The 27,695-nt window shown below is 41.8% G+C and overlaps 1 protein-coding gene across 1 annotated transcript in view; it reads right to left on the bottom strand.

Moving 5' to 3' along the window:
* The window catches only part of vps9d1 (VPS9 domain containing 1), a 39,084-nt gene that overhangs the window by 5,195 nt on the left and 6,194 nt on the right, over window positions 1-27,695 (bottom strand). The window contains exons 5-14 of the mRNA XM_069181392.1: window positions 27,103-27,214; window positions 23,312-23,374; window positions 21,785-21,837; window positions 21,188-21,275; window positions 20,864-20,949; window positions 19,057-19,529; window positions 16,533-16,662; window positions 14,850-15,055; window positions 13,894-13,978; window positions 3,301-3,405 (exon numbers count right to left, since the gene is read on the bottom strand). Of these exons, the coding sequence (XP_069037493.1) occupies window positions 3,301-3,405; window positions 13,894-13,978; window positions 14,850-15,055; window positions 16,533-16,662; window positions 19,057-19,529; window positions 20,864-20,949; window positions 21,188-21,275; window positions 21,785-21,837; window positions 23,312-23,374; window positions 27,103-27,214 (1,401 nt within the window). The remainder of the gene's footprint in view (window positions 1-3,300; window positions 3,406-13,893; window positions 13,979-14,849; window positions 15,056-16,532; window positions 16,663-19,056; window positions 19,530-20,863; window positions 20,950-21,187; window positions 21,276-21,784; window positions 21,838-23,311; window positions 23,375-27,102; window positions 27,215-27,695) is intronic.

The following is a 27,695-nucleotide window of genomic DNA, read 5'->3' on the forward strand; positions in this document are numbered from 1 at the left end:
CTGAAGTCCACATCACAGATAAAGGAAACTGTATCAATGCTTCAATGTTTATTGAAACCAGGACTTTGATATTATGCACTCTCATAGGGTCTCAGCCAGTAAGAAAATGGAAATGGAGAAAATGGAGTGTATACAATGAAGCCTTCCTACAGGGGAAGTCTGTGTTGCTAGCATTGTTTGAAGAAAGTCACAAGCACATCCAAAACAGAGAGAATTATGATGAAAAGCAAAATACAGATGTCTTAACTAAACCAATTTGGAGCACACTGTTCTCATATATGTAACCACCCTTATAACCAAAAAGGGAAGAAAAGTGGTTCATTATATAAAAAAAAATCAAAAGCACAACAATTTAAATAAAAATAATTGCAACCAAGTGCTGAAATACTTATCAAACCATGTTTGGGTTTCTGCTACCAAGACCAAGAAGGAGACAAAACCACTGAAAAATGTTTCATCAAACTTACTCAATACTGTATTAAAATCTTGCATGTCAGCAAGCTGTTAATCCAAAGCCAAACTCCTGTGGAAATAAGGCAATGCACACACAGGCCACAGAGCAATCATCTTGCACACAGATGCATCAGATATCAAGTTAGATTCCTGATCTACTTCATTCTTCCAAATGCTTCCCAAATATCCCTGGGGCATTAACACCTTTGAAAATAATTTGATTACTTTCATTTTCAGTATCAGGTGAATTAAATATGCCTCAACTTTCCTTAAACAGATCATTACTAAGCGTTTTGTTATATATTTTCCCCTGCACTTTTCAAATCATGCGAGGGACAATTTAGAGTCCTGGACACAGCTGGCCACATGTGACAAACCCAGATCTCCAAGCTGCAGGAGGTGTTCAAGAGTGCGCCAGGATTTTGCAAGACCTCAGCATGAAATCCCATGGCTTGGGGTGCCACAGCAACTCCTCACTAACCCAGCACTACCAGAACTGAGTGGCACCAGTGGTCATGGGCTCCACCTCCAACCAAAACTTTGTTTCCACAGTTCCTACTTCGGTGTACCACTCCATGTAATCTGGTAGATCAGAGTCGGGGTGCACCCAGACAGAATTTAATAACTGGCCATACAAACTGGTGCATGTAAAAATTAGAGCAGGCAAACGTTTGTCAGAAGACATCAGCAGTTTTCTCAGAGCAGTCGTTGTTGAATGTTTTGCTTGTTTATCCTTTTGAAAGACCTGCTGTTGAACATTCTTTAGGGAATCACGTGTGGACTTAATACAATAGACATGCTTTATCTAAATTGTACCAACCACATTTGGTGAAATCCAGTGAATGGGGCTACAACAATGGTGACTGAATTTTATTTTGTTCTTAAAAAAAAAAAGATCTACTTTCTCCCAGAACAATTTCAAAAGAAAAAATCAATTTAAGTCACAAAATAGCCTTTAGATTATTCAAATGTGCAGAATGCAATAAAAACCAAACGGGTTATATCGTGTGACAAGACAGGGGATGCCAGCACAAACTCCTCTCCAGAGCCCTCCGAGAAAACAGAAAAGAAAAGCTGAGGGTATCGTGACAGCAGACTGCGCGACTCTGAATTAAAAACTGCTGTTAACTCTGAGTGACCTCCAGCTAATTAGTTCAAGACACGAGAAGAGGCTGCAGTCTGCCAAAGCTGTTGGAAAGAGCTTCCTCCCCTTAAGCCTCTTCCTTGGCTGCCGGAGACGGAGTTTGCGCATGTACTCGTCCCGCCCGACTCTGGCTCTTGGGCGCGTTTTTGCACCAGGGGTCTTGTGGGTTCAGGCTGGGGCGTCTGGAGGACTGCACTCCAGATGGTAGCCTGCACCCTGTGCCATGGCCACCCCCCTCTCTCTGCACCAGCCTCACCCACCTTGTCATTTCCTGGCACGCAAACTGCTCCAGCTCCTCTGCTCAAGCTAGGGGGCTCTTGCTGCAGTGACAAAGCACTCAAACCTAGGACTAACAAACATGCTTTCCCTATCCAAAGAAAGCTATGCCCTGAGGCTGTCGTCAAATGTCATGCTTGGTGACATGGCTTTAAAAAAGTCACCATCTAAAGCTTATGTTTAGAGTGCATAACCTGAAACAAGACACTAGCGGCTACATAATTTTCTTTTTGAAGCTTAAATTCCCTGTCCTGACAGCTTTTCTGTACATGCCAGATGGAAAAAGAGACTCCCTTTTTTAAACAGCTGAAACAAGGTGTGATGTTTTATGCCACAACCTTGATTTGCGAAGTTTTTAACTGGTAAACTTTTCTTAAAGACGAGGCAGTCAGACAGTTCCCTGATCCATCTACTGTTGAAACCAAGAAAGCACATGGAAATGTAGCAGAACTCAAATTTTCATTATATATAGTAACATTTATAGCTCTTAACTAGGCTAAAATGATGTTAAAATATGGGAAAAAAATACATCAAGCTTTTTTTCTATGCTAACCACAATGTGAAATGAAATTGTGTTACTGACAATTTAATAAAAGTGTTGTGTAGACACACCCATTGAATCTGCTCTGCCTAAACCGAACATAAATCTCATCCTGCCTTCTGAATTTAAAAGGCTTTAGCAGGAAATAGTGGATATATTGTCATGATTTATCCCATCAAAGCTACATATAAAATGATCTACATTATGTCACAAAGAATTGGAATTACACATTCGGGTCATGCTTCTCAAACATTTTCCAGAAGACTGTACATCACAGACATATAAAATGAGGAAACGTATAACACTTCCAATGCATGAGACAGGCTGAAGGAACCGTGGCTTTTTAACCTTGAACAGAAGATTAAGACGAGGCTTAACAAGTATTCAAAATCCTCACACACTTCGACAAATCAGCTTAGTGGATGTGGAAATACCCTGAAACTAGAGAACAGCAGGTGAAATTCCCTTACCCAGACAACTGCAAGAGGGTGGAACAATCCACCCAGCCATGTTGTTGAAGCAGACACTCTGGCTTCTTTCAGAAACATCTGGATGAGTTCCCTGGATCAGGCGAGTACCCTGGATCCATTAACAACCAAACGAGCTAGATGGAACAACTTACCTCCTCTCCTTGTTACTGTTCTAACAAAGAATTGTAGGAGTTCGGGAAAAAATATCCTAACCAAGTGGGTGTTGACTGAGATACTTAAAAAAAGTTTTATAACGAAACTCTTGGATCACCGAGGTACAGTACCAGCAACCAAACAAAGTCAGAGGATCCAAATGGCTGTCTCTCATTTGAAACCTCCATTGTTCGCATGTCAATAAATGCAAACCTAGCACGCCATCAACAGGGAAGAGACAGCACGCAGCAGAGGACACATACCCCTCGTGGATGAACTCCTCCAGTGCAGCGCATTCCGATACCAGCTGGGGTAGTTCGCTCCGCAGAGCCACATAGGACAGGATGGGCAGCAGATCGTCCGCACCACTGAGGGAGAAGGGAAAGAGAAGAGCACTTGGTACATTCATCTGGCTGCTAGGTCCGGACTTCTAGATCACCTCTCATCACAGCCTGGAGGTGGTCGTTTAACCCAGGACTACAGCACAGCTCCCTTCCGGGGTACCAAGGGGCAACCATTTCAAAACAGAGGCCCAACTATGCAGCAGGTCCCGTGGAAGAGTTACCGCTAAACCCTGACAATAGAAATGGGAGTTAGGCCAGACTGAAAAGGCCACACTGCTTCTACTCTTCCCTCCCTCCCCCAAACACAGTAACGGGATCTTCAAAAGCAAGTCAAGATCTTGAGTTTAACCTCTTACCCAAAAGACGTCGTCTCAAAACACATAGCATTTCCTGTCCTGGTGCTTGGATGCTGCACTGGAATGCCTGGTCCAGTGGGAAGAGCACCAGCTAGTAATTTTGCAAAATCATTGTGAGTAGCGTTTTGATTTTTGCTACACAACTCTCATTCATTCTCTTGTACCAACCAGATCAGGATGTAATGAGCTTGTGTACCTAACCAGAACAGTCTACAGAAAACGGTTGAGCTACTAGGGAAGGGCGTGCACTGGTTTAAACACTCAATTAAGACTTTTTCAATGTGAAATAACAAAAAATGAAAATTATTTTTTGATAAATCATTTAACACACTCCTCTCCAACTCATACAAATGGGAAATGTACAGTCTCCAACATGTGGTGGGGAGTTTAGCTGTTTTAACATTAGCTGTGCAAACATACTATTAACGTTTGTCAGCATCTGCCTGCAAGCTTTCAACTAAGGTTTTACACTACAGCTTTGTTTAGTCACATGAGTGTTAATTAAATTTACAATTAAACTAGTGTCAAAGCAATGCCCCCATCCTGTCCACCCCACCGAGCGGGACCCCAGTGCGAGCCCTGAGGAATGACTGCATGCATGCATGTAGGTGAATGGTCTCAATCTGACAATGGGTGACTGAAACCTTAGGGTCAATAGTGCACAGCAGCTCCTCACAATCTTAAAATACAGGCTTACCGAGCAACTGGATGAGGCCCTGGCAATTAGATATCTGATACTCTCATCAATTAGAATGGTCCTATTCTTTCTAAATATGTGATAATCCTTTGGAACAAATAAGTTATTTTTCCATGTTTGGTAATGATGCTTGTAAGAAACTCAATGTGTTGCTCATTGGGTGCAATTTTATCTTTAAAGAAAACATGCACTGTACCTTTTGCCACAAAATGTCAAATTGTCGACAGAACCTAGGACACAGTTTAACAAGAATTCAACTCAAGTGATATTTGAGATCAAGGTTTTAGTGATGGTAGTGGCAAGCTAGAGATGGACAAAGTGGAGCAAATTTTATGAGCTTCAATACTCAAAGACTTCTTGAAGCACACAGGAAAACATTTGGCATGCACACATAAAATGTCTCACATGTAGATCTCTCATTTAAGGTCTTTATTTTGATGTTCCATCTAGTTTTTCATTGACAAAATAAGTGTGCGACCAACACCTATAATCAACTCTGGGACCTGAGATTTTGAGCTACGGGTCAGAATCCAGTGCATCTCCACACTCTGCACTTTTGACTTGGCTACCGCATTTATTGCTCTAAAATGTTTTTAGTCTGTACGTACTGTCAAACTCATACATACATACATAAACTCCTCTGTCCAAAACCTGCTAGCCTGTGATATGTTTTAAATGCAATACTGCAAAACACCCAACTGCAGGAACGGAGATACAGACTAACGGGGTGTTAACACAGCTGTAAAATGATACAACTGCAGTTATGCAAAGGAAGTGCTGCTTTCCTGGGCTTGGACCAGCTTGCCTTATGCCGACAACAACCAGGGGATGAGTACAGTCACCCAGAAATCCACATGTCCGGTGCAGCAGGGAATGCTTTAAGGGCAGAGACAGGGGAGATGAAAATGATACTGGGAAAGAGGGATTAATGGACCATAATTCCAGAGGAGGAGAAGTCTTACTGAAAGTAGGACACTACCAGTTTCTAGTTTAGTTCTTTCAGTCAATAGCAGTAAGTACAGTATATTAGTGTGTCCCTTTGAAGAAGTGGAATGTGTACATAGGCCATTTTTTTCCAGCCTGGAGATCCAGTAAACCTAATCACAAATGAAAACCACTAGCCCCATCTTGCAAAGATGTTTATGCTTTTCATTTCACTGTTTTTTTTGTAAAAACATTTCCAGGAAAGTGTTCATCTTGCCGGGTCCAGTGATCATTAGACTGGTTTGGCCGTTCAGATTCTGGGCTGCTCTGAAGTGGATACTGAAAGAAAGCCAGAGAGCCAGTGGAACCGAAGGGGACAAAAATGTGCGGAATAATGGTAGTTTATAATATCCTTTAATAAAAAAAACAGAAAAGCAGGCCTGAATAACTGAAACCACCGAACACTGGAAAACAGCATGCTCATTTAAACTGCACTCCACCACACCAAGCGTGTGGGCAGCGAGGCAAGATCTCATGGGACGAGAGCCTGACAGGCTCCGGCGGAAACCGCTCACACAGTTTACTACACAAACGCGTCCCCATCGCAGGCACGCAAGGCAGGGAGGAGCGTTTCCCTTTTAGCTCTCAAAACGGCCGCACGGTTTTTATGAGATGTGACATTTGTCAAGAACGGACCAGCGCCAGTACCAACACCACACAACTGGTATCTGTCCGTCCGGTATGATCCATTCCTTCTAACCAGAGGAAACTGTGGATCCCATAAGAAAACTATGCAGAAACTACGGCTGCTGCATGGTCACATTAAACAGAACTCCAGTCTTGTATTTATCAAAAGACAGATTAGGAGGCACTTTAACACTTTAAGTGTGAATCAGTAGGCGAGGTACGTTTGGACCAGAACCTCCTCATAAGCCCTGTTTAACCAATGTTGCTTAACATCCTTCGTATATCCTTGTGTTCATATATGCTTTTATCCAACACTTGCAGCATTCGCAGCCCACAGAAATGGTATGCTTTAAAAAAAGCAATCATCTGGGTACCATGCAGAACCACTCTTCACACATTAGATCACGGACTTGAGGACCTCCGGATGATTCTCCCTGCTTTCCCAGCTTTTCACAGCAAGAACTCTTCATGCTGACATATCAGCACCAATCCACAGCACTGGCCATGCAATTTCAATGAAACAATTTTGCAGAAGGGTATCAAGGTTACTTCCTTTCCTTAAAGGAAACTTCATACATTCTGTAATCATAGGCCACTGGGGTGGGTTTAGTACAAAGATGTAAAGATTTGAAAAGTATATACCCTCTTCAATACTTGAGTAAAACTTTGTGAAAATATCTTCCATCAAAAGGAGGAGATGAAGGTGGGCCGTACACAAGATTTGCAGAGGCTTCGGTTTACCAGTGGAGTTCAGAGTCTTATGCAACACTAAGAACATAAGATTATTCAGGCTGAAAAAGCAGCAGTGCAGGGGAAGAGGAGTGAACTTATTTAGTTACATGCAGCTTATTACTTCAAGCACCTCATCCAGTCGTTTCCTTAATAATTGCAAGCAATTTCCTCCTAGTGTGCCATATGATTTTTTTTGTTGAGAAAACTTAACAGAATTAGAAAAGGATCATCATTACATGCATCTAATGAGCTAGTGAAGAGATCAATATATATATATACACACACACACACGTACAGACTGTATACTCAACTGCTTTATGACAACTTCAACTTGATAAAAATGAAAACTGATGTATGCTTACAGCAGAGAAACTAACCATCCAAACCTTTATTTCAGACTGAGAAATTGAGCATTTGAAACAACATGATTTTTTCTGCTGGATTGCCTTCCAGGACATGTTAATGATACTTGGCAAATGTCATCATATTTTGTAAAACAAGTGCCAAGTTTTACAGTCTGAGTAAAGTGCACAATTGAAAGGAGTGTGAAAGCCGTATAAGACCTGTGCTTTCACTTTCTTAAAACAGTGCATTGTCAGTCAAGGAAGAACTGCAGGGTCAACTATCACCTGTTTATTTTCCACTAACTGATCAAAGCGCAGTTTTTCTTTATTGCATAACCTACTCAAGTTAAATGTCAGCTGCAGTGCTTTTATTTAGCATTTTTAGAAAACTCTTTTCCCAGAACACCCAAATACCATGACAAATGTCTGTAATGAGAATGATGTTTGGGCCCTTACTCATTCGCACATATACTGTATGGTCCAATTATATATTGAATGGACACACAGTGAAAACAGCATGTGTAAATATTAGCTATTGATGTAAAACATCAGTACTGTTTCTAAGTATATTAAAATACAAAGCTGTTTTCAGAAAAGTCCAGGTGCTTAAATGTTAGTTTTTTTAGTTAATATTCTACACTTTTTAGTGTAGGAAAATGGTGTTGAGAAGATTAAAACATCTAAAGATACATCTAAGAAGATAATCATAAACAGGTTGTTCAATCTCTTTTCCTAGTTTTTGTTACCTTTATATAGTGTCTTGCACTTGTTTAAATTTATATGTCATCTGCACAGCATCTGTACAGTCTGCCATTTTTAATGGCTTCAACTAACCTTGTTTCAACCAATACTCTTTTTTCAGTATCAGCAAATTAGGAAGTTTTGAAACTAATACCAAAATCGATTGATCTAAATCAATCAGATCCTAATACACCTGTGGTATTTCACCAAATATATCATGCCAATGAGAGCATTTATACTGTCTCCTGATTAATACGTTTTCATCAAAGCACATCAATGCCTACCACCTGCAATTTTAGAAATAATACACACGAAAATGAAATTAATTTTAAACACGTAAGATGGGCTGGATGGCTTTTGCAAGTTTTTAAACTAAAATCAAGCACCATGCAACACATCTGCAGGTAGCACTTCATTGTGCAAATTACACTTTCAGAAGCCATTCCATTCACTCCATATCGTGGTACACAGACTTCCCGAAAACATCACTGAAAATGGGAAACCACTAACGCTAACTTGTTAGTGCAAACAGCTGCCCACAAAAATACGTGGGTGGCATAAATGGTGGGGATTATAATCCAGTTGGAACTGAAGAATTAACTAGTTGTTCTTCGACAATCACTTAACTCCCTCCAACACGGCTTGAGACAAATCACCAGACAACCCTGTCAGCACAATTTTCTGGGAAATTAACAGGGAAAAATGTCTTGATTCCTTGGCAGCTTTTAGTCACCGGGTAGCCAAGGATTTGACAGGCCAGAACAAGGTGTGTGCTGTAATCGAAAGGGAGAGCCAAGTAACTATGGTGTATTAACCACAGATATGGGCACAATGTTTTTATATGCTTTTAAAAAAAAAGCATCAGAACTACTAAAGGAAGATATAGATGTATAAGAAAAGGACTGAAAGTCAAGCTTCAAAATAGTCTTCAAATACTGGACCATGAATCGTGGTACTGTTGTCAGAGTCTAGACTGAGCCTGGGTCACGTCACAAGCTGACTGTCGCGAATCAAGCAGCAGCACGAGACAGGGATGAGCTCTTTCTCTTCAGCGCCCTCTTGGCTTCCAGCAAAACCATGACTCCTGGACCTTCCTGGTGGCATCACTGGGAGACGAGCTACCCGTCCAGTGCTGTGAGGCACTGCGGTGCTGCAACACGTCAGATGATGAACAGCACTGACAGACGAGCGAGCTGCTGGAGCTTGTCTGCAGCTCGTTCGCCTTCTGCTCAACAGTTGCAGCTGTGTGTCAAGATCTATAAAACTGGTGGCTAGTCATTGACTGTTTTGAAAGGTTGTTCAATACTAAATCCATTCCCTTTGCGGCTGCCATTTAATTACATCTTGGACCTTAAACTTCATTTTCAAGCTATTTAACTTTTAGAATCCACCCTGTGCCTTCTGCTTCTGGGATGCCAGGGATCGGCAACTGTTTAATAATGGATGAATGGAGACAATGGTTTCATTCCTAGTTCCCAGGTACCATAGAAACTTTTGTTTGCTTTTGGGGATAGTACCATGGTCTAGTTAGCTGCTGACATCTGCTTTAACCAGCATCACCAAGGAACAGCAAGGCCTTGGGAATTTCCCAGAAACTTCTGAATCTAAATCACAGTAATTTGCATGCAAGAGGCAGAGGTTTGTAACCAAACCACCTTTGCAAGCGGCGGTTCCTACTATTGCTGGAGCCTTAAGCAATGTACGCTGCCAAATTCCTCAACAAAGAAAGCTGTATAAATTGTATACTTGTTTTTTACTAAGCCAGACAACATAACGAAGGTGCTTTGGACAAATGCCAGCAGGACTAATATACTGAAACATTCATGACAAAGGAACAAGCTTCACAGTCCTCTTGGATGTCATCCTGCTACCCACCACCAATCCTCTGCATTAGTTCATACTCTGTGAATGAGGATGCCAGCTGGCACCAGGCTATGCACTCAACATGGGAAAAACGGTCCTAGCTTCTTTGACCACAAGCCCTCCATAACCCAACACTGATTCAGCGAGACAGGTTCAAACCCCTCTAATTGGCACACTATTCTTCAGCCTCCAGAAAACTCCCTGCCCACTGTGATCGGAAGGCAGGGACAGGACAAGGCAATGTAGCATGGGCCTGTCTAAAACCATCCATCAGAAGGCCTCCATTAAAACGACTCTCACTGAGCTCAGACGCCAGGGCAGATGGCTACAGAAGCCAATTCGCAGCAACCAGAAGCGTCTCGGGCTTCCCACAAACAAAAACTCTGCATGGGCTGCCTTAAAGAAAGTGAGGGACCTAGATTTGAGTCCCCCCCCTTCTGTTTGACCTCAAGGGCCATACAGTATAAACTGCACTGAATCCACAAAGGCGTTTCACAGGGCCAGAAAGTCTCATCAGTATAGGTCTTTCCATAGGACGGACAAAGCTTCACGTTATTTAAAACCATTCCTTCAATAAAAATTAATGTGATCCAAAAAAATTCTTGAAAACAAAGTAGTTCACATGTAGAGACGCGAACCGACGTTATATTTTGAAATCTTAAAATTAAAACGTGTCTGATCAGGACACTCTTTCTCTCCCTCTTTTTCTGGCAAGTTCCTGGTTTTTGCAGTCTTGTCTTTTAAAATTCACAAAATCTGTTCTGGAACAATTTATTTTGAAGAAAATCAAAGTTTATCCATTGTTCGAGGACAGGCTTGTTATTCCAGGTTATTCCTAAGCAGTGGCTTTTCCTCCTTATGCTGGGAATAGTTACAAGGAGGGAATCAAAGCTGAACTACAAGATCAGATACTCCCTCACTAAAAGAAAGTAAACCACGGTTTTGTTTTGAAAAACAGACAGAAGCAGTGGAGTTTGCTAAAAGCCCTCGTGCAATTTACCTTCTATGTCCTATCCCCACCCCCTTCATGTCTTCGGGGGGGCTGACCTGGATAAGCAGACCAGGCTGCTCTTGAGCCCCCGCTGTTGACTTCAGACCATGTGCCCCAGATACACCCCAGCCACACTCCCCCTCGTGACAGACGGGCTCGGCACACCCCTGAGGGCCCTGTTGCATGTCAGACCACAGCACGTCTCCTGCTGGGGGTCTGACAACACAAAACCGTCTAGCACCGCACACAATTCAGGGCACTGAGCAGGAAGACGCTTCAGTCCGGACTCTTCAGTTCTGGGAGACTGTGAGGAAATTACTTTTTACTAAAGCATTTCAAATTAAACCTTGACAAAACAGTAGAGGCAGCGTTATTGTATTTCTTCCTCCAGCCATTTTCTTGTCTATGTAAAATCCCACCCGTGGAAGTAAATGCACGAACCATTTAGTTCATACCTCACTAATTCTAACCAACAAGACTCTAGATCCTTGTTCAAAAAAGTTTTAGAATTTCTTTTCACAACAGTGCTCTTGTACACACTAGTACTATCACCTTACCCTTAACAGAAGATAAGCTATTAGTGAAAAAGTCCATTAACTACTGTGATAGATTGGCCCCTAAAAAAGTATTTAAAACTTTAACAGAGCTAGTATAATATAGTAATGGAAAACCACTGCACAGTAATACTAGCACTTTTTAGCTGCTGACTTTATAAAGAAACGACAGCCAACATCTGTTGAAAAACTATGACTATGAAGGAGTGTTACAAAAACACTGAGAACCAAAACTCAAAACCACATCAATCAAGACATACCATAGAAGAACCTCAAAAGAACATACCTTTCACTGTCAAGAAACAGGAGATTGAGTCTGGCATGTGGTTGTCCTTGTTCAAGAATAAAATGTCTAGCTTGTAGCAAGACAAGAAAGTACGTTCTAAAGTGAATGTTCAAGGGGCAGATCATATTATAACAGGTGATAAGATACAAATCATTGGCATATTACAAACTTTATCACTCTTTTAGCAAAAAAAAATTGCCAATTCCAAAGGCATTTTGTTGCCCCTTTCTAAGAATTGTTACCAAGTAAGTGTTGTTTTTTCCTGGTATTAAGTGTTTTTGCCCAGTTCTATTTCCCAGACTTTCAAAATAAAACTGAACGTAAACATTGCAATCAAATGTAATGTAATCTCATTTATAGAGGCTGATTTGAAGGGCAGTTCTAGCACTGACTGCTTCTGGGTGAAATGGCAGCACCTGAAAGGCCTGTTTCCTCACATTTTCAGCACATCTACAGGAAGGGCGATGACACTGGGTGATAGAAGGAACAATGGAATGAATTGAAATTATATGGTATATAATATAAATGAGTGTTTAAGGGTGTGACTTTGTTCTGCCTGTGGACACCAGTTTGGTGTAATCATTGTTTAGGCGGATATACTAAAAATCCTAAAACAAACTGTAGCTTTATGTGCACTGTATCATTGATGCATCTAAAAACAGAACTCTTTTGGAATTCTAGAAGTTGGAACAGGCTAATATTCTTTACTGCAGCATTCCTTAACACTATTTTACAATATTCTGCACAACTAACTATAAGGAAAACCATCTTCAGGAGGTACTACTAAGGCTCCATAACAAAACAGAGATTCATCTCTGTTGCTGAAATTATTTCTGAAAACTTCAGCTGTGAGTTATAAATGGATTATTTTGATAGATAATGTTGAATTGTATATTGGAGTTTAACATCCGGGAAATTGTCTTTTAAAGACGGAACCCAATCAAAAAGCACAGACTGTATACTCAATCCCTTAATTTAAAAACTTCTCTAGTAGATCAGATCCATGTACAGTATCTGGGTCTAACCAAGGAAACGAACTTGAGGTCTTTCAAATGCGATTCCTCCCATAATTCCAAGAGTGCTAAAGTAAAATATTCAATAAAAATGTTTTTTGAATTAATAGTAATCAAAACCACATTTAGTTAAAACACAAAAATCCCAAAAGCTTTTTTTCACTACTTAAAAATGCTGAATGGAAAAAAGTGCATAAAAGGGCAAAATTTTGTTTAGACTGAAAAGATGTTACCAATTCAATATAATCAGATGAGAAAAACATTGCTAACCTACTTTTTGTTTGGTTTTTCCTTTTAAAAACCCTCCTCATTAAAAGCCAGTGGAATAGGACCTGGAGACAGTCAGTCAGTTGAGGCTCAGGCATACTGGTACCCTTCACCTTGCCCCATATCAGAGGAAGCACGTCTTGTCACTCAATGGAGTCAAACACTTCAGTAACTTTGTATCGGGTTCAGTTCATTCATTTTGAAGGGACAAACCACTGATGGATACACTAATCACATTTAATGGTAACTTCTGAAAACTAAACATACTTTCATTGGCCCGCCTGAACAGGAACATTCCAAGTTAATGAGTAAACTTAGACTGTAATAAACAAATCTGAAAATGATACCTCCCATGCAGATATTTTTCCATGTTGAAAAGACAAGAGTGCACAACTATACTTTTTACATTTACAAATGAACCATTTGGTCTCCAAGGAAAAAGAACATTGAAATGTTACATATAGATAGCTCTAAGCACAATTTTGAACATGTTTTATGTAACTATTGCATGACACTGGGGTTTAATGACTCCTGTGCATGTCAAGCCTTGCAGTTAAGGTTTTCCCAGAGCTAAAAAGATCTGAGTTCCTCCTTAACTGTAAAATCATACTCTTCACTTGCTGGTCAGAATGAATTTGAGTACTTCACAAAAGCAGTTTTTGCCATACACACACAGTTGGAGAGCCTATTATAAGTCTTTTCATAATATTCAAACCCTGAAGCAAAGAACAGACACTGAAAGAGGTGGGAGAGGGGGCTCAGGACTTTGATTTAATGCTCACTTTTGAATACTGAACGCTAGGGAACAAATTAAAATAAATTACACCCACAGTCTAATAGTGTGGTGTTGTCGTACAACCTTGCAGATTCTGTTAACAATGAAGCACCAGCAAGAAGCGAGTGAGACCGGGAGAAACATCTTCTGGAGACTTTAAAAGATTTAGAAACAACTTAGAGCTTCATATTTTGCAAAAGAGAATAAGAGTCAATAGTGGAGTTGAAGTAAGAGTGGGTGCAGTTTTGGCACCAGACAGCACAGGGGAGAGGTCATACTCACATGGCGGCGGTGCTGGGGGAGCCCGCTGGAGTGCGACAGCTTTGGTAGTCCTCTGCACACTCGCAGATCAGCCGCAGGGTCCGAACTGCAAAACACACCCGGACACATACGTGCAGTCAGTAACTGGAGGGACAGTCTTCCCCGCGGTCTAAAAGTCACTGAGCGGGGGCACCCATCTGCCCTCTTGAGGCCTCACCAGGGGTGCTGGAATGGGTCCAGCAGCCAGTGCTCACCAGTGGTGTTCTATCAACTGGGATTTGACAGAAGAGTGAACGAAGTGACCAGAACTGGAGAAAAAAACCCAGCTAAGGTACACAGAGGAATCTACCCACATTTCGTTATGGCATTGTTATAGAACAGTGTAGTTATTTAAAGTGGTGAAATTTGTCCAGTCATTCTCAAATTTACAAAGCATGGAAAACCACAGAAGAAACACTGCACAGAATTGTGGCGTATCTCCACATTATGCTGCATGATGCACAAAAGCCCTTCATTCCAAACCAGTTGTGGTGCAGAAGTTTCTGAACTGGACGAATCCCCTGGAATATTTCCACTTTTATTTTGACATGTTTCACGATAACACTCAACTGTTATGGTTGAGTTCTGAACAAGGATGAAAGAAACACAGGAAAATTCCCAATCTTGAATGCCACATTTTCCTGAGCAACTGTATGAGTCAATCTCTACATGAAATATGGTAATTCAATAACCTGCCCAAGGGTAATCTGTGGGTACTTCAGGACCTGGGCAAGACTGCTGGAGTGTTTACAGATAAATTGAGAATATGAGGCAACAGGAATTAACTTTAAATAAAATCTACTTTAAACATGGATAAGGAATGACAATTTACAATGTTCCAGGCTGTTAAACAAAATCCTATTAATTCCATGATGGAGTTTGGGTTGAATTTTTCATAGAATTCACCAATAAAGATAAAGTAGATACCGATATCTTACCAATGCATTCCAGTTTCTTTTGTGGACAGAAGTCTTTGGAGATGAGTCTTAATTCTTGGACTGCAGCTTCATAAGGGTAGGAACCAGAGAAGGAAGCCGATTCTGGGGGGAAGAGTTTTGAAGCAACGCCCAGATTGGCAGGTGTGAAATCTTTGGAAAGCTTCATACTTTTTTCAAACTCCATCTCCTTCAGCCAATACACTTTCCTGAAAAAGGAAAACAAAATGTTGACTTAAAAGGCTGAACTGCTTCAATAACTAGGAATGGCATTTCCTGACACCAGGAAAATGTCAATACTTCACACTGATGTAGCTCAAAATGAAAGAGAAAAGTGATAATTGTTCAGAGACATGGCCAAGTACTCTAAATGTAAACTTCTCACCACATGATATGGCGTTTTACTGAAGTGTGGTCTTCACTTATGTCCTTCCAATCCCCAAGGATTAAATTCAGAACTTTGGACAGCTCTCAAGATTATCCGTGCACTGTTTAAACCAGGAGAAGAACCACCTGGAAGGCTGAGGTTTCAGCAGGTTTCATTCCATCTGGGCTCTAAGCCAAATCATTACTGGCTAAATGGGACCAATGTAACAACTTCTCCAACTCTTCAGGTAATGATCTATATAACTCGTCTCAGATTAACTTTAGCCACGGAACAGACAGAAGGATGTCTGACACCCTCAATAATTAATCCTGTATTCTGTGGCTAGATTTGCTTTGTGTTTCTTTCACTTAAGAGACTAACTAGAATCTAGGGGTTTCTAATCAATCTCTAATGTTTTAGTAACATGCAATCTGTGACTGGCTTGAGAAACAACAGATGTTCCTGGCAGAAGCACTGGAAAGAGCATCTCAGTTTTAACATATGCATTGCTCTTATCTCAACCTCAAGAAGAAAAGAATGGAACTAGGTTGCAAAAGTTTCAAATAGATTCAGATTACATAACCTTGTTCAAGCCGTGTGAGTTTTTCACAGGGGCCCAGAACGAAATTTTAATAAGGGTACTACTTTTCACCTGTTTATTCTTCACTGCCACATGAAAGAACAATCTCAACTGGCTCTACTGCATTAGCAGAAGTCACATTATTCAAGGTGGAAGTTTGGATTAAGCAATTAAAAAAAAAAACTGCCCCTAATGGCAAGAAATTTCAACCTCTACTCCCATCTAACCCAAATGTGCCTTAATTGAACTAATTGACAGCAACCCTTCTAAGTGTTCAGAATTTAAGAGGACAGAGACCCGAACCCCACCACCCAACATTGCACAGCAGTGCCGTCTACAGTGGAGCAAGTGGACACCAGAGCACCAATTCAATTAGTTCAGGATGGTAAACAGTAACCCAAAATATCTGTAATGAGATTTTGATCTGGTTAATATAGACTTCCTAAAATATGAAGTCATGGATTTTGTGGCATTAGAGGTAAGAAGGAGGGGACACTTCAGGCCTTCTCCCTCTGAATGACCAGGATTTAAATGAGTTCTGGGTCTCAGCAGGTAGGAGTCTTTTGCAAAAAACTCCTTTTGGGGAAAAAAAAATGGACTTTTGCACAAAGTATTTAGAACATTTTCAGTTGTATATACACCACGCAGAAATAACCAGATGCAGGATATGCACAGTATAGTGGATGGGGGCTTGTGCAACAATCCCCTCCAGCCTAGACAGCCTCAGCAACTGTCCTACCTGAAGAGGGCCAGGAGTGGAGCCCAGATCGGGGGAAAGAAGATCTCCTCGATGCTGGCGACACACCGGTCTTTGGAGACTGCAGTGTTCAGGCACTCGAAAGACAAGATGCACAGAGAGAGGAGTCGATCTGGGTGGGGGAGAAAGAGAGCAGTCTGTGTCAGGACCTGCTTAATGCAGAAAGATCCCAGAGACTGTGCATGCTCTGGTGCTGTGTCAACATGTACAGCGGCTCAGGGGAATATGCAGGGAAACTCAACAAATGTGCAAATTTAGAATTACATTTAATTTCCTTAAAAAAACCTCTGTCAATCTTGGGTGACTAGTCAAGACAGTTTTATTATGCAAGAACATGTACATTGTAGGATTGACAAACCATAGACCATAGAATATTTTTATATTTAAAAATCCAGCACCCTTTAAAACAAAGTCCTAAGGAGTGTTATTACAAATAGAACTACTCTTTTGGCTGTCCGAGATTTGAAAAAGTCACAAATCAATGAGTGCTCGCTCAAATACATGTAGGTGGCTGTGTATTCCTTATAAAATGCTGCTCTCTAGTGGTCAAGCAACATACTCAACGATACAACTGAAAAGGGTATTCACAAATCAGAATCCCACCAGTTTTTCACATCTACAGTGTTTCAGCTCATCTTAGACCTCTGACAGAGCTAGAGATATTAACTCTCATGAAGTTGTTTTAGTCATCAGTTATTGTGTACAGTACCAACAGCTGCTCACAGGGGCCCAGAAAGGGGCACATTCGAGAAATGGGGACTGTTTCTCCGATGTCCCCTTCTTCCCCATTGCTCATGCCTTCTCCATCCGGTAACCCCTTCCTCCCAAACCACAGACAGCCCCAATAATCCCCCCACCTCCCCGAGACAGCTGTGCACAGGTATGGGCTCAACAATGCTGTGATGGCGACCACTGCTACATCTCTCCTCCTGGCCTACTGAACCTGTGCAACAAAGAGCTTCCCATCCATGGCCTTATCGAACCTTCCACTGACACCAGGGAAGGGAATGCAGCGTGGGTCCTCATCACTAACACCCACACGGGAGGCAGAGTGGGTCCTCATCACTAACACTAACCAGACGAATTTGCCTGAGCTAGGGAAGGGTAGTGAAGAATTAGCATAGTACAAAACACAAGGGAATACTGAGACCAAAAACCACAGATAGTGGAGTAGACCTGCCCTCAGCTCATGACCATTTCTGAAGAAAGATGGTGTCTAATATTATGCTACTGCAACCTAAACATTTAATTAGAGAGAGGCTCATTCAAAACTATGCGAAGGATAAATATGAAAAGGTCAGTCATCTTCGTGCAAAGATAAGGCAAAACTCTATTCACTTTAATAGGCAAAGCCTATGGATGGAAAAAAAGAATTAAAAACAAAAAAGCATGCTACGAGTTGTACTGGAACATTTAGAGAAGGGTTATGGGACAGACCAATACCTCCAGAGCTCCGATTTGCAAAGTTTGGGAATGCTGTCTCCTGACTGTGAATTTGGCACATCTATCAGTAAACGAAATGCCAGAGACAGACGTCAATACTAACAAGTCTACGAAACATGTCTTAGCAGAGATACAGGCTCACGGTGACCTCCAGTACCTGGAGCCGGCAGCAAATTCCTGCAATCCCACCATTATCCAAAACATTTTATCTTTGAAGATAAGGAATGACAACATGAATTTCCTAGAATGTAGTATGAAGAATACTTTGTTCTCTTTAAAAAAATCCAGGTTTTAAAACAACAAATTAAGTAATAAAATACCACTTTAATGCTACAGTACTTTTATATAAACATAATAAAGATAAAACATGGACCCTGCCCCAGAGATAAAAAGATCTTTTAAAATTCGACTTTATTCGGGCTTCCAGACAATGTGTATCTGCATCAGTACTGACATCGTTACTAGCAGGAGAGGACAAGCGTGCTTCAACCCAGGCAGCCCGTACAGCACGCCTGGCATGCTCGTGACAGCCACAATTACACAAGCCCGGTCCCAACCCGCGCAGGAAGGAAATCTAAGGCAACGTGCAATGGTGAAGTAAACAAAATTTCACATTTTATCAGAGTGCAAACAACGGAACGAGTCTTCCAGAACAGATCTGAGACAAACACTGCGAAGAGATGAGCTATTTATACATTCAACCTATACTCCCTAGAAGCCAGACTGTAAACAACAACAGAGAAATCTATGCTCCTTCAGAGATAAGCAGGTAGCTTAATTCTTTTTAAACAGAGTAGGGAAGCTTTATTCAGCTTTAGGGAAGAAGTGATATATTCTTTAAAAAAAGGTTGATATGATCCATTTAGTTTTAGTGTTCTGGAAAACAAAACATCTGGAGATTCAGACATTTTATCTTGACATTGTTTAGTGCTATTATTTATGCTGAAGGCAAACTAAATACATTCCCATCATTTTTATACATTAAACCATAATTGGTGGTTTCATGCACTTCATGGAAGCCGGCAACGATACCTGGCCCCTCCACCCCACAGCAGCCACTCACCAATGGAGTTGTGAATCTCCTTCACGACGCCCTTCAGGTGGTCCTGCAGCGCCTTGTCTTCCAGCGCTTGGACCCGGGACCCCGGGACCACCAGCGACTTTGGCCCACCCTCCAGGCCGGCTGGCGGGCTGTCCAGCTGGGCGAGGAACTGCTCCAGGTCCTCGAAGGAGCTGTCCGCGTCCACCCCGCCGGCCGGCTCCTCCCGGTTGGCGTTGTAGTCCTCGATCAGCGGCAGCGAGGCGGCCGACCGGCTGGGCCTCAGCTTCTGGCTGTTGGCGCGGTTCTGCTCCTGCACCGAGCGCAGGCAGTGGATGCTCTGCGAGGCCTTGACGCCGGCGGCGTTGCGGTCCGGGGCCGGCAGCTGGGACACGCTCCTGCTGGACAGGCTGCTCTTGCTCACGATGGGGTAGAGCTTGTTGTAAATCCTGTACTGCAGCCGCTTCAGCAGCTTCATGATGGGGTGGTCAGGGCAGCTGAGGAAATCGGATCATGCCCATAAAATAGTCAGATTCTCTTAGTTCTTTAGATAAGGTCCAACAATCTGATCCTTCCTCCCACTTGCTCTAAACATCCTTTATTCTGATATATTCCACCACATGGAATATATCCTGTTGAAAATATTAAACAACTTAATATTTTCAATGTCAACAGTACTGTATTATACTTCCGACACTGGGTTAATGATGGCAAGAAAAGAGTGAAATGTAGCAAATTACCCCTGGGGAAAACAAAACTAAGATTGAATTATTTTTACTACATTTATAGATGTTTGAAATTCAGGACTCAGCATTACATTCATAACACCCCCTTTAATCAATTGCACGTTGAAAAAAAATGTACTTTTTAGCAGTTGGGAATTTGCATACAAACAGCCGATAACAGAATCGAACACTTTTTTTAAAGTTTTGTCCGAGACAGACAGAAAAGCACTATAGTGCCAATATATTGATTTTCCATTACATCGTACTATAGATAATGTGCATGGCAGCCCAGTATCATTTCTCCTGCCTGCAATCTTTAGGACTAGACTCAAAGGTTAAAGTGTGTGGAACACTTTTTGAAAGATATCAGTGAGAACTGACTGAAGTAGAGGAAGACTGAGTAAATGACTGAGTTTGCAGCCAACTTATAATTTTGTCTTCACCTGTACCTCCTGTGGCTCAGTGACCTATGGCCCAGATGCACTGACAGGACAGAACAAAACTCAGCTGGAGAAGCTGCAATGATGTGCCTCAGCATGTTGATTATTGACAAATCAAAAACAAACCTGGAAATCAAACAAATCGCCACTGGAAATCTTTACTTCCTGAGAAGCCCTGACTTACTAAAGCTAAGCTGAAATAAGTTGTACATTCTAAACGCTGCACACGCACACAACACAACAGCACGACAAAATACCTTTCAAAGATTATAGATGTCTATCAATACTGCATCTGACAGGCAGCAAATTCAGCATTCAGAAACTGGAAACCAGTTATGTTTAAATCTCCAATTAACCTGATTTAATTCTGGGAAGATTTAGGGCACTTGATTTCTCATGCTTTTCCACCAACCACCTGATTCAGAGTCAATCACATTAAAGCTCCACACAACATTGTAGCCAAGGCCCTGCTGTTTCAAACCATTACAATAACACAAAGAAAATTTCAAACAACAGGAGACAATTGGCCCATTTTAGCATGTTTGCTCTGAGGATCTAACCCAGCCGCTTCTTGAAAGGAGCTAGGGTACAAGCTTCAACAACACAGCTTGGTGGCTTGTTCCCGACTCCCACAATGTGCCCTGCTCTCCCTTTCCTTCTCTTTACCTGACAATGTAGGAGATAAGACCCGTAACCAGAGTCAAATCATTCGGCTTTTTCTTCAGTTTTTCTTTCCACTGCCGAGGCCAGGACTGCAGAAGAAACAGGACAGATAGCCGTTATACGAGTCACAAAGCTATTCTGCACTAAAGACACGAACATGTCAGAAAACAGATCAGTCCTCATGGACACTGTCCTTCCAGTATTTGGAACTTAAACATTTTTCAAACAGGTACATTTATCACCCCCAAATTGTTCTAATTCAGGAAACGGATGAAGCTTCCCGACAGACTCTAGGTGAAGAGAACAGAGCGCAAAGGCAGGCCTTACGTGGTCCTGCTCGTACTCCAGCACACTGGCGTAGAGGACCCTCAGCTCCTGCTCCTCTGGGGTAGCGGAGACCGCGCTGGAGAACCTCCTGCACACAACACACTGTACTTAGAAAGCTCAGATCGCACACGCAATGATTACAGATCGCCGACCATACACCTGGTCTTGGAGGAGCCCTGCGCCTTCTAGGGCTTGCTGTGGCCAAGTGACTTCAGTTTTGTATTCCGGGTATATCTGTAAACTTGTTTAGAGGAACGGAAAGGTCTAAGGGATTCGTAACTGGTATTAACACTGTACCAATTTCCTTGAAGCAGCACTGCCTTTATTCAGGTAACCAAAAGGATCTCTAAAGAAGGAAAAAAAAGGATTGTGGGAGAATCTGATACAGTGTTATTCCACCTGTGTCTGCTCATCATCAGTTAACTAGTGAGAGCTGGTTAGCCAACAATAACAGCTGGCAAGCTGCAGAGAGGCTGCGTAAAGTTCTATGTGCAGAAGTCGCAAGAAACTGTCCTCTTAGAGGTGAGTATTTTGACACTCAGGACTGACTGAAAAAAAGTTAAATGTCTAGCAAGCAGAAAAAAAAAACATTTTTACCTGTTAGCTTCTTCCTGTAGCCTCAGTCTCCTCTCTTCCATTTTCCTCTGAAGCTGTTTGCCTTTGTGATAAGGAACTTTCATCTCCTCATTCCTTTGACAGTCGAAGCAATAGTGAGGGCCAGGCATTCACTCAATTTAGAAACTCCTATTCCCAGCTGCCTTACTTTTATTGGCTACTAATCCAGAGCCTGCAACTTCAGACAACTACAGCCCCACTCGTGGGCTAAGAAAGCATTATTTCAAACAGACTCTATACTTGCCATAGCCACACTGCCTGAGATGTGTATTATTTCAGAAAATGTGCCATTGCACTGGCACTTAGAGAAGACATAATGCAAGATCAATTATTTTTTATTATTAAGTCTCGTCATGGAAACCAGCGCACAATGTTACAAACTCAACTGTTGGACACAGGACAGAATAATGACTTTCAAATCCCACAAATCAAAATAACAATAGGGACCTAAACTCCAACCTAAGCATGGTCAGTGCAACTTCCAACCCAACGATATCAGATACGCAAGGCTAAGGAGAACCCAATCCCATCACTGCTACATGGGATGAGACACCACTGTAAACATACTTTGGACTCAACTCCACTCAAGTGGACAAAAATCTTGGAATAATAGCTCTTGTGCAGAACTTGTGTGCCGAACAAAGCAAGCAAATCACAAGGTTTTTAGGAACTTAGTAAAGCTGCATTATCTTGACAAGGAACAAGTCATGGGTTTATTCCATGCCGGAAAGAGAAGAAAGAAAACAATGTTTCGGCTGTGGAGCCTTCCTAGTGCGTTTCCTTTCAGAATGGAATAAACCTATTACTTGTTCCTTTGCAGCTCCCCACCAGAACTACTTATCTTTATCAGGCCTGACTCATACTTGCACCTCGTTAAAAATGAAAACACATGCATAACATAAGCAAACACTTGTGCAGGACTCTACGAGTACAGGTCAGATACCTCAAGCTGCCTTTGACAGGAAGTTCACGAGAAAAGGTTAAAACCTAAACTGAAATGATTCTGACCAACCTGTTGTCTGTCACATCTGCTGAAGGCTTTCAACTCTTTGTAATAAGAGGGACAGACCTACATCTATATGCACTTATCAACATCCACACACACACACACAGGTGTAAATGCATAAAAATAACAGATTTAAAATATACTCAATTTAAGCAATATCGTGCATAAGCGACACAAACCTTAAGCAATTGCATTTAATGGATTTTTCTGGGTGACGAGAATTATTTCATATGTCATACCTGCCCTTCACAGTTCACCACTATAGAAAGAAATCATCATTGCCAAATGGTGACTAAAATGTTTCTTTCTTTACTGTCCCTTAATCAAACACTAATAAAATGACCTGCAACACCCTGTTCATTCATTTGATTCTTCTCAGTCACCTCAATTACCCCATCACAGCCCACTTGGTCAAACAGACATGCAGGACAGTTCTCTATCTAGACTAGAGGATGCAGCGAGAGAGGAAATCAAGTTAATCAAGGGTCTGCTGAAAAGGATACGGCCTCATGTCTTGCTTTGGCTATGATGAGGTTCTCCATCATCTGGCGTTGAAGAGATAAAGTCTGCAGGTAGAAAAAATAAGCATAAAAGCATCACGTGCATTGCTCACCCCTGGTGAGAAACTGGAACAGTGCCACTACGACATGGGTGAGTGACAGGTTTCAACAACGCCATGCCACATCTACAGTACCATAAAGGAAAAAGCACAAGGCAGCCTCAATTCAAAAGCATCCCATAGTGCTTTAATTCACTTGACATGGCCAGCATGTATTGCAACGGCTGTACAGCCTGTATCAAACCAGACTTGGAAGCAGTCCTCTCCTGAAGGCTAGAAATCATATAATGGGGGTCTGCAGTCAAACCACATCGGGGTAAACCTTGCTGTCTGTTAGTTCTGATCTGCCTGTAGAGACCCAGTTGAGAAAGGGGTCTGAAAAACCAATCTTAAAAGTAAACCAGAAATATTACTCCTGAAGATAAGCATCACTGTAAACCATCCAAAATGGTTTCCTTAAAACCCTTAAAGAATACCCCCATAAAGCATTTATGTCACAAGGCAAACTTAACATGGTTCTAACAAACTAAAGCCATCTAAGTAGGATGCAGTGGAAGATGATTTTGAAATCCTGTTAATAAAAAAAAACCCCAATCTTAATTTAAAAAAAAAAACTTTAAATCTTATCTTGCACTTCCTTGGAGCTCTGTAGCCCAGGCAAGAAAATATTAAACAAGCAAAATTTCAATTTGTATTTTCAATGCCTTTGTTGTAACTTCCCTTTGCGCACTCTTTAGGGTTCGTGAGTATTCGATGTTGAAGAGAGTTACAAAATCTGTTTTCAGCACTTTTCCCCCCAATAATTAACACTTCTGGCTTCTTCGAGCGTGAAAAGCGCTTAGATCTTGCACTGCGCGCGCGCGCCGACAGCGGTGGGGGGGCGGACATTTAAAGTTTAAAAGGCAAATCATGCTTTCATTGCCTCAAGATAACCCGCCTAATGGGTTTTCAATGACAAGCCCGATAGTAAGGCGTTTTCGAATATATTCAACACTGCCGTCATGAGAGGCACATATTCACTCATCTCCTTCATTCACAAGCGTAGAGATGGATTTTCCCTCCAGCAGTTAGGCGCGCCACGTTAAAACCCTATCAGAAATAATCAATACCATCCTTCTATATTCGGCAAACCACATCGGTCTCCAAGGCCCCGCAAAATATAAATGACTAATAACTGCAAAGTCAGGAAAACAACACGCAGGAACTCGGATGTTGCCAATCTCGCCAAGTTTGTTTTTAACGCTTTGTCACAAATCGTGGCATAGTATGAAAACGAAATTTACCTTCAAATAAGATTTGAGTTTCCTCCAGTAAACTCGTAAATCCATACGGGTGACGAATGGTACCGAATTCCACCTTACATAAATAATTAAAACTTTAGAGCAGCTACCAGCAAAACTACCAGCAAAAAAAAAAATTAAATTAAAACATACTTTCCCTATTGTAGAGCGTTTAGCTCGACGTGTCCGTGCGAAAAACAACAACAGAAAAGGATCAGTGAGTGTACGAGGCACCGTCCATCAGAGTCTCTGAAAATAATCCAGGCGTAAATAAAAGCTCTTCATTCCCTTCTGCTCGTCTCCTTCTGGAATCTGGTTTCCTCGCAGAAGCAGCGGGACGGGTTGGGGGGGGATAGGCGAATGATTGCTCTACCTACACCTCGGTTTAAAGGGCAGGGCGGAGAGGACAGCGCCCCGCCCCGAGCGGCCCCGAGCGGCCCCGAGCGACCCCTGCGGCCGCCGTGGACCACCCACCGCGCGTGACTGGGAGATTCCACTCCAGCCCTCGCATGAATGAACCACCTGGCTGAGCCGCGACTCCCTCACAGCACTGTGAAGCCTGTTTCGTCAGTCCAGCATCCCCGGAGGAGTCAAACACAGCCCTGTCCTCCTTTTCCCCTCCGAGAACAGCTTAAGTGGTGGTAAAATTAAAGTCCTGAAAAAGTGAGGGGAGCGTCTGCAAACCCCAATACCATCTACCCAGATGCTGGATTCCGGGCTGGAATTTTCCAGGATCACAACTGACCTTGCTCTGCATTTATAATAACTTTCTTCTCAATCTCTTTGGCAGGTAAGACCACTAAAACGCCATGGGACTCAACTCCAGGCCTGGGTTGTCAGCACCCCTCTCATAATCTAAATTTATCAGTAAACATTGTTTAAACTAGAGCTGATTCGGTATAAAGCCTACAGGGTAAAGCACTGCTCTAATTCTAACTGTTGATCAGCTCTGTAATTTCTGAGCTGTTAAAGAGAATTCTAATACAAATATTCTCTCGTTTCTGCCTTGTCACTGAGTCTTAAAATCTTTAAGATTAGGCAGTAGATATCATCCTCTGGTGACCAGTGTATTTTTTTTTGTTCTCTCAGCCAAGTAGTTTGCACCAATGACCGGAGTAATGAGTGACATTCTATAGTTTTCATTTTGACAACTTGTTCAAACTACAATTTCAACAGAGTAAAAAACATTCATAGAATCCATTGTAGTCCATTTCTTTCTAATACACTCAAGCAAGAAAAAAGCCTTGTGTGCATACAGCCCACATTTCACAAGGTAAAACAATCACAGATAAGAAAATGCGTATGCATTCTGATATCAACCCTCTCCTACCAGTATACATCTCTGCAGCTACTCGTTCATTTACTCAAGATAGTGCTTGTTTCAATAATGCAGAGAAGCTGGCCTGCTGAATTAAAAAAACAGATCGCTCTGTGGATGCTGTGGACTAAATCCCATTTGCACACACAACCAGCTGAACCAGAAATAGTGCTAATGAGCCTGTAAAAAGTCACTTCGACAGCCACCTTACTGGATGACTGTGCTTCACAACAAATGTTGTCCGAAAACGAGCAACGACCGTATTAACATGCAGGTTGCTCTTCGACTAAAGAAACAAAAGTACCGAGACTCATGTTTCTCTTAAGACAGAAATTAAGCGATTTCTTCAATTTCCTTTTTACTTGTGTTCACTTTAAACAACGACTGTGAAAGAGGAAAAGGAGGTCAGTGTAATTTATTTCTCCGTTACTGCCAAAACATCTGTTGCAATTTGTGTGGAAATTCTGATGAAAGTCGGGAGACCTACAATAAAAAAAGTGGCTACACTAACTGTGTCCACCTGGCTGCATTGCCTCAATGAGTTGGGTGCTCTCTCACTGACAGTGCAGGCCAGAGGAGAAGAGATACAACAGTGAAACACCAGACCATAGCTCTTAACACAGATACATTTCTACATGAAAATGTATTGCATTATTTGTGATGAACCGACAGATACTGTACGATTCCAGAATTCATTTTTTTTAATTTAGGGTTGGGAAGCCATGTGAGCTTTAAGGGTTAATGTAATCTTCAGTCTGATCTGAAATCTGTTTATCATGGCAAGTGCCATAGGAAGCAGTGGAGAGCCCAAGGCTTGTCCCATCCAGGGGAGACATCATTCCACTGCAGGGTTCTTTATGGGTATGTGTGTATAAATATGTGTACCTTTTTGCGGTAGATTCAGCTCTCTTTTAGTTGGCCATCTGATATTTCACACTTAGGGGGCTCCTAGTGTCTAAAATATACAGTAATATCAGAATCCATAAAATAACAGTCAGTATTACAGAATCCATAAAATAAAAAAGCTTTTAAAATCTGTGGATCTCAAACAAGACTTCCCCTAAGCCATCATTTACAGTGCTTAAAGAAACCAGCTTCTTTCAAAGTAGGCAGAAAGTCAGCTAGATAAAGGCTCACCAGCGATGTCTTCTGCACAGCTTGGCTGGGGTTCAAACGCGCCACTCGAGCCTCGTAGTTTGCCTTCAGTTTCTCGTTGAGCACTGAAGCCTCTTCAATTGGAGTGAGCTCTCTGCACCAGGAACACACAAGCTATCAGTCACACCAATACCACGGCAGATAACAAATTATGCTTGACTCTAGCTTAAGTATGAACTTTTCCTTTCTCCCCTCTAAGTATTCTGAGAAAGTAATTCTTGAAGCTCAGGTTCACACAACAAGAGGAGCAACATTTTCGACAGCTGTAGTTCCACCAGCTTCGCACTCAGACAGACTTGGGATTCTTCACATTGGTGAGTGAACTGAAGGGGCAAATGAGTGACAGGAGGGACCACTGGCTGAGAACCGAGGATGTTACACTATGGGTTCACTGAATCACAATTATCATACAATAACTAATAACTAACTTCTAATTAGAATGGAAAAATAAAAATTAATACATTATTTTCCATTTCAAATGCCACTATTTAGTATAATACTGTTTCAAAAATGGATCTTAATGCCCAGTAAATGCAACACCTTGAGGCTGAATCAAGTCAGATCTCAGGAGGTCT

The sequence above is a fragment of the Lepisosteus oculatus genome, chromosome 20, assembly GCF_040954835.1.
Source record: "Lepisosteus oculatus isolate fLepOcu1 chromosome 20, fLepOcu1.hap2, whole genome shotgun sequence".
In the NCBI taxonomy this organism is placed as follows: Eukaryota; Metazoa; Chordata; class Actinopteri; order Semionotiformes; family Lepisosteidae; genus Lepisosteus; species Lepisosteus oculatus.